Raw genomic sequence first — 8,365 nt, forward strand, 5'->3', positions numbered from 1 at the left:
CCTGGCAGTCAGTATAGAGAGAGTCACCTCCATCTTAGCTCCCTGTCAATCATTGTGATAAGCTCCGCCCTTTACACCTGGCAGTTAGTATAGAGAGAGCCGCCTCCATCTTAGCTCCCTGTCAATCATTGTTATAAGCTCCGCCCTTTACACCTGGCAGTTAGTATAGAGAGAGCCGCCTCCATCTTAGCTCCCTGTCAATCATTGTTATAAGCTCCGCCCTTTACACCTGGCAGTTAGTATAGAGATAGCCGCCTCCATCTTAGCTCCCTGTCAATCATAGTTATAAGCTCCGCCCTTTACACCTGGCAGTCAGTACAGAGAGAGCCACCTCCATCTTAGCTCCCTGTCAATCATTGTTATAAGCTCCGCCCTTTACACCTGGCAGTCAGCATAGAGAGAGCCACCTCCATCTTAGCTCCCTGTCAATCATTGTCATAAGCTCCGCCCTTTACACCTGGCAGTCAGTATAGGGAGAGCCACCTCCATCTTAGCTCCCTGTCAATCATAGTTATAAGCTTCACCCTTTACACCTGGCAGTCAGTACAGAGAGAGCCACCTCCATCTTAGCTCCCTGTCAATCATTGTTATAAGCTCCTCCCTTTACACCTGGCAGTCAGCATAGAGAGAGCCGCCTCCATCTTAGCTCCCTGTCAATCATTGTTTGTTATAAGCTCCGCCCTTTACACCTGGCAGTCAGCATAGAGAGAAGAGGAGAAATGAAACAATGTTTCTAAACATGCACACCTTAAACATACTATTCCCCTTTATAAACATGCACACCTTTGTGGCAGTGTTAAAGGGACACTCCACTGCCCAAATACAAAATAAATAAAAGTTACTGTTTAATAGATATACCCCGACTATAAACTTGCATGCATTTAATTATCATTTTTTTCATTGGGGTATACATCAACTTGCAAAAGCTGCCGATCTCTTGTCTGCAGCCTTTACCAGCCCTCATCTTCTAACCCTGCCCAGACTTTCTATGGCTGTCCAATCACAGACTTCCCAATGTAACTCATGGAGACGTCTTTCCAAGGCAGGTGCTCTAGGCAATTGCTGCCTCTTGAGCTTATCTCCACTGAACTAAACAACCAGGAATAACAGAACCGGTTGTCTGATTGAAAAGCCAGGAGGTGTAACCAGGTAAAAAATACCACATGCTTTTCACACATAAAGCTTTTCCTCAAGCTAAAGTGGTTTAGGGGTCTGGAGTGTCCATTTAATCTAAGTATTATATGGCCATGTGGTGTAAGTAAATTGCTATATGGTGCATTGAGATGATAGAATCACCGTTGTGATGTCCTACCCGCTAGTAGCTTGGGTGTTGCCGCCAAGGCCTTTTTTACCCCCTTGTGATTGTAGCTCAAGTGAATATAGCTCAGAGATTATAGCCAATATCACTGTCCAACCCAAACACTAGCCGAGACTTAGTGAAGAGTGAAGAAGAACTGGTTTATTGGGAAAATTCAACCCTTTTTTTTAAACTGGAACCCCTACAGAGGGTCCCAAGAGAAACAGCAGTTATTTCCCAACATCTGGCATCTAGGTGTGTGTACCTGACCAGGCAATTTTATTAACTGCCAGACACCTTGCCACCTAATAAAATTATTACACAAAAACTGGGGTTCCCGTGCCCGCATCCCCAAATCATGTCATCCCCGGGAAGTTCTATTCAGAGTGCTGATTCTGTCGAAAGAGGTCTCAGCTCGGAGATGTCTAGCCTGAATCAGCTGGAAGTTAAAGGGAAACTCCAGTGCCAGGAAAACGATCCGTTTTCCTGGCACTGGAGGGTCCCTCTCCCTCCCACCCCCCAATCCCCAGTTGCTGAAGGGGTGAAAACCCCTTCAGTGACTTACCAGAGGCAGCGACATGTCCCACGTCGCTGCCTGCTCCTCCCCCGCCGCTCCACCTTCTGCTTACGTCGGGCGGTGGGCGAGACTGATCCCGCCCACCGGCCGAGGAGACCTAATGCGCATGCGCGGCAATGCCGCGCATGCGCATTAGCGCACCCCATAGGAAAGCATTGAAAATGAATTTCAATGCTTCCCTATGGGGAATAGAGCGACGCTGGAGGTCCTCACACCTGTGCTATAGAGCAGGAAGTTCCCTCTAGTGACTGTCTAATAGACAGCCACTAGGGGAGGACTTAACCCTGCAAGGTAATTATTGCAGTTTAAAAAAAACTGCAATAATTACACTTGCAGGGTTAAGGGTAGTGGGAGTTGGCACCCAGACCACTCCAATGGGCAGAAGTGGTCTGAGTGCCTACAGTGTCCCTTTAACGTTTTTGACCGGACTGTCCTCTCATCTGATCTGGAGTTCCAGAGCGAGAGCGCTGGCTGAGAAGTCCCGGTCACCTAAAATGAGGGCACTTTCCATCGGAACATAATACTCCTTCATGTCCTTGGTGTCATTCTATACCTCATCACCTCCTCTGTCACCGCTCCAAATAGCACCTTGACTGGTGAATTTGGGACAGTGAGCACCCTTGACAAAGTTTCAACGGACTGTGGCAACTCCATGATTCGATTAGGAGTTCAGGGAGATTGTGGGCTGCTTCTGGTCAGGAGCGCTGTTCTCTATAGGTTTCTTGCTGGTCTGTGGGGACTCTTGGGCTACTGGAAGGGAGAGCTAGGCTGACAATGTGAGGATTATAGTCTGTTTTAGAGGGAGATGATGGTACTTGGGAGCCATGTACCAGTCCTGGATGACCTGGTGGTCTGTCACAACCGTTCATAAGACATTCAAGTAAAACACAAAATAAGTTTGACTTATAGGTACAAGAAGTAATGAGGTTTTTTCCTTGGATCAACGAGTTGTTATTAATAATATTACTATTAATTTATTACAGTACAGAGACTTCTCAATGGAGACATGGAGCTTGCAAAACTGCAAACAGCAGCTGTTTTTTTTATATACCCCACAAAAAAATACACAGGAAAAAAATGCATGCTCTCTACTAAATTGATAAAAAAAAAAAAAAAACATTTTAAAAAATGTAGTGGAGTGTTCCAGCAAACATCACTGATCAAGTGTAATTAAATAAAGGGGGAGATGAGGGGGAGAATTGGGGACATTCCCAGAAGATGCATATCGCATGAATAGTGCTGCCGTAGAGACCAAAATCTTTACATAATACAGAGTAAGGATCAGCGCACACATACAAACACATTTCTAAATTCTATAAGGCTACTTAAAATCACCTATTTCAGAGGGGGAGCCTGACTGCAGGAGAGAACAGTCGCATGCACTGATTGCTCCAAGCACCAAACGGATAAAAACACGACTGCAATACCCCCTCATCCCCTCACAAATGACTGAATCGTACCCCAACACCACATGGGGCGAAAGGGGAAAAAAAACATACCAAATAAGCCTACCTCGGGGCTTACGATTGGGGAGTTATGGAGTCAAGCACGAGGTGCAAGCGGCTCCAGCATCGCGGCACAACATGGCGGCTGTTCGGATTTCTCAGAAGAACTGTCGGAAGACATGGATGAGGAGGACCAGCCGTCTCCCACCCCAACAAGGCAGGTGAAACAAAAAGGCGCAGAAGCGGACTCAGAGCCGGTAACCACGGCGGTGCTGAAAGCACTGCTGGCAGACCTGCAGCATCATATCCACGATGATGTCGCAGCGCTACGCGCAGACCTGAAAGGCTTGACAGGCTGCATTACAAAACTGGAGGGATCCACTCAATCCCATGCACTGAACATAGCCATGCTGCAACAGACGGTGCAGAACCTACAAATGCAAAACCAGTAATATGAGCGTCGCCTTGCGACCCAGGAAGACTCCAGGCGATGGTATAACATAAAGATTAGAGGGGTCCCTGAAGAAGTATCAGCAACCGAGCTGCCAAAAGTCACGGGACACATCTTCTCTGCACTAATGCCGCACAGACAAGGCAAAATTACCCCGGAGGAGGTTTTCAGGGTCCCCAAGCCAACGAGGGCCCCTGCCACCGCCACGAGAGACGTATTAGCGTCCTTCCGAACCGGCAGGGACAAGGCGGCGAACCTCTCTGCCCTAAGGGGTAAAACCCCTTTCCACTATGAGACCATGAAACTTACCTTCTTTGCAGACCTGTCCAGCGGCACCCTGGCATGGCGAAGGTCACTACGCCCTCTCACCTCTATACTCCAACAACGCAAAATTGAATACCGATGGCGGTCCTCCAGAACCCTGTTAGTACAACAGGGGGCGAACACGCACATGATACAAGACATACAGGAGGCTTCGGCCCTACTGCGGACCCTCGGCCTGCCGCACGACTCGCTCTCCCAGGAGGGACCACTCAATAATGCCACACCGACCCACACATGGAATCCGGCCAAGGTGACCGCATTCATACCACAAAGATCCATGCCGGACTCATACGCAGTGGTCACCACTTAAGGCCAACACCCGACATCACCCAAAGGGTTCCTGGCTGTCAGGGGAATGCAACAAGCGCCTACCGCGACCACCAACAGTGTACCCTTGTTAGCCGTGGCACTCCGGGACCACAGAATGCGGGAACGGGATCACCGTTACCACACACCATCAAGCTCCCATAAGACTTTGAATAGTGACATTGATACCCAGGCAGCTACCCAGACCCAGAGACTGCATCCCCTGCCAGTAGCACAACCCCGAAAATGGGAAAATGGGATGAAAAAGCCCTAGTGGCGAAATTGTGTATTTTATATAATTAAAGATTGTTTGGCTTATATCTGTGCCAACTATCTTTTTACACACTATTTTATTTACTTTTATTTACGTTTACCTGGCATTTAATTGATTTTACCACGTGCTTACAAGCTTATCCTGAGGTGGGGATCATACCACCAACGCTGTTACCATAGTGCAGTTGGCCTGCACTACACTTGTAAGTACATTTTTATTTATTTAAACAACTTTTATACCGTGTTAAACAGAGAGCACTATTAGTTGTTTTTATATACCCCTTTTCCTGAGAGTTGGACATCATTCCCTCTGGAGGACAATCATCCATATATCCCATAAGCGGGGATTGTTCCGCTGTACGCCTGTTATACCTGAGCTGGCTATAGCTCATCTAAATGTGAGTGGAATAGTTATATCTTTTTCTCACATATATTGACCTTTACACTCTATACGATTAGTCTTTTATCTTGTGTTTTCCATATAACGAGACCAACAGGACTACTATAAACAGAGAAGAGACCCCATCATCTAAAGCACTTTAAAATACATTTATTGCCACAGTGCAACTTCTAAAAACTTTTTGGACTATTTTATAACTTTTATAAGCTTTATTTATATGTCTTTTTATTATTTGTCTTTTTATTATTTGTAGTCCTCATCACAATGCATATCAGTCTGCTCTATGAAAACTATAATTAAAGTGAAATTACTATCCAAAACCTCCTCAGATTTATACTTTTCTGTGGTCACCTCCAAAGGGGTAAGCGTACTTGACATGTTTCGTTTGTTCTGTTACATCTTTTGAAGATTCTTTCTGAGCATTGGATACCGTATTCATAACTGTCAATATGATGCATAAATTACATTTAAATGGCTTCCACCAGGTATGTGTCCGTACCAACCGTCTATTACTATCTAGTCTGTTTCCCTGCGTGGATCGGGTAGTAAACGCCAATACAAGGTGATTGTATGTGTCTGAGAGAGAATTTCTGGTTAAAAAGCATATTACTCATTTTTATGAAGTGAAAATATATTTTTTGTCTGTGAAATGACGATAACCTGCAAACCTTGACTATCCATCATGATTGACCACCAAGTACAGACCCTCCATGCCAACAGACAATTTAGACACAAATATTGTTATAATTAACACTTATGAGAGGCGGATAAGATAACTGCAGGTAAAGTATTACAAGTCACTAATATTTGTTATTATAATGAATGACATTATTGAATTTGCACAAACCAGGATTGAAAGCAACAATTTCTAAATATTACTAGATGCATTGCGTGGAGGTGATATTTTTTATTACATTGTATTTTTAGGTTAGAGATCGTGTGTGTGTGTATATAATATACATGATACTATGCTTACTGTGTCAGTTAGCCACCAGTGGACATTAGACTTGTGCAAAAATTATTTTCAGCTAATACGAACATATTAAACGTGATCCTGGATCCGTTGGATTTACCTGTGGAGTCTTTTTCAATACATCCCTATTCGTTCGGGTGTAGATTAAAAGGCATTTGATTAGTTCGTACCAGCTGAGAAGAATTTGTGCACACATCTAGTGGAATGTTTTTGTTGATTTCCTCTGTTACTATGGTGATTGCTGAACTTTTAGAACTTTGAGGCACTTCCAAAAGTATCCTCCCCATTGTCAGTATCATGCGTGTGTCCCTAAACACATGGTACCCGGCACACTTACATGTTTCATGGCTGACGTCCGCGTTCTTGTCGGGCCCATGCCGGTTGCGCGCGGTCTGGACCATCCCAGTCACGGTACTTAACATTTTTTGTGCTCGGTTTCCCGGGGACCCATCTTCCTCGTCTTCACTGTCCCAACCTGGGGCCATTGTCACCTTTTCACGGACCATGCTCTTCACTTTAAGTATTCCTTTCATGGTTCTTTTAATCAATTTTCACTCAGTTGGTTTTATGCTTTTCTGCCGCTTTCTCTCTGCTCTGTGTAATGTGTTGATCTCTCGCTGACACTCCGTACATATTTAGTCACAGACAAGGGCTGGGTTGAAAATCAGGTCTCTCCTCCCTGACCAGTGCTACTGAGATGAAGGTAGATAGCTACACCTGCTTCAGATAGCTATCCCCGAGGGCTCAGTCTCTAGTGACTCATACCCCTCCTGGCTATGTTAGTACAGAGTCAAACCTAGTTTAACCTTTTCAGTTCAAGAGGGATGTTCTATATGAGGCAGGGCTGACCAGGAAGCATATCCTCAGATGTTGCACAAATACTTCTTCGCCAGACTTCATATAAGGTATACAGCACAGCAGTAAAAACCTTAAGAAGATTAGTTTCTACATATTTACTTTCCATGCATACTGTGTAATTTGTAATGGCTAGCTTTCTTATTGGCTTATGTTAAACTTTATTCATTTAAGAAAAAAGAGGCATGGTCTAATAAAGGGGTGCCCAAAAGGTAGATCCCCAGATGTTCTACAACTACAACTCCCATGATGCTTTGCATGACTTTAACCCCTTAAGGACACATGACATGTGTGACATGTCATGATTCCCTTTTATTCCAGAAGTTTGGTCCTTTAGGTTAGAGATCGTGTGTGTGTGTGTAGATAATATACATGATACTATGCTTACTGTGTCAGTTAGCCTCCTCGATGCCTTTAGAATGACAGCGCATCGAGGAGGCTGTAGTTTTACAAACATCTGGGGATCTACCTTTTGGGCATCCCTGGTCTAATATATAAAAACTGTCTTAGAATAATCCTCGTACCACTATATGATAAATATACATTTTCAGGGCAATTCCAGAAGCAAGCTAATTGAACAATAATTAATACATGCGTTGCGTAGCTATTACTTTGTTAGGCATTTCTTTTTTAGTATAGTATTATAAGGATTATAATAGGGATAAAACCAAAGTAAATATCCACATTACATATAGAAACATAGAAACATAGAATGTGACGGCAGATAAGAACCATTCGGCCCATCTAGTCTGCCCAGTTTTCTAAATACTTTTATTAGTCCCTGGCCTTATCTTATAGCTAGGATAGCCTTATGCCTATCCCACGCATGCTTTAACTCCCTCACTGTGTTAACCTCTACCACTTCAGCTGGAAGGCTATTCCATGCATCCACTACCCTCTCAGTAAAGTAATACTTCCGGATATTATTTTTAAATCTTTGTCCCTCTAATTTAAGACTATGTCCTCTTGTTGTGGTAGTTTTTCTTCTTTTAACTATACTCTCCACCTTTACAGTGTTGACGGTCTCCATTACTGCGTACAATACTCCAAGTGAGGTCTCACCAGTGTTCTGTACAATGGCATGAGCACTTCCCTCTTTCTACTGCTTTCTACTGCTAATACCTCTCCCTATACAACCAATATATATACTCTATACAACCTAATCTCTACAGCTCCCCCTAGTGGTTAGGGTGGACTCCTCTCGCGATTTCTCCCAGGTTTATATCAAATTAATCAGGAATGGTTTAATACACATGGAGGTTCTAACTGCTTTGCAGAGACCACCCCATCTCGGGTGCATTGATAATGAAGGATTAGCACCTCTGCATTATCAATGTCAATTTCATCCAAGCTGGCATTGACCGGCTGTGAGTAGGTTAGTGGGAATGAACAGATATGAGGATATGTGTGTCAAACACCAGTAACAGAATTTTGCTATTAAGTTAATAAGGGAAAGAAAAGGTG

The 8,365-nt window shown here is 44.1% G+C and overlaps 1 protein-coding gene across 1 annotated transcript in view; it reads right to left on the bottom strand.

Annotated features, from left to right (window-relative positions):
• ANKDD1B (ankyrin repeat and death domain containing 1B) overlaps window positions 1-6,800 on the bottom strand; it is a 66,014-nt gene extending 59,214 nt beyond the window's left edge. Inside the window, exon 1 of the mRNA XM_063453614.1 lies at window positions 6,384-6,800. Coding sequence (XP_063309684.1) covers window positions 6,384-6,579 — 196 coding nt within the window. The 5' untranslated portion in view covers window positions 6,580-6,800. The remainder of the gene's footprint in view (window positions 1-6,383) is intronic.
• Window positions 6,801-8,365: the final 1,565 nt, after the last annotated feature.

This window comes from Pelobates fuscus, chromosome 5 (genome assembly GCF_036172605.1).
Source record: "Pelobates fuscus isolate aPelFus1 chromosome 5, aPelFus1.pri, whole genome shotgun sequence".
Taxonomy (NCBI): Eukaryota; Metazoa; Chordata; class Amphibia; order Anura; family Pelobatidae; genus Pelobates; species Pelobates fuscus.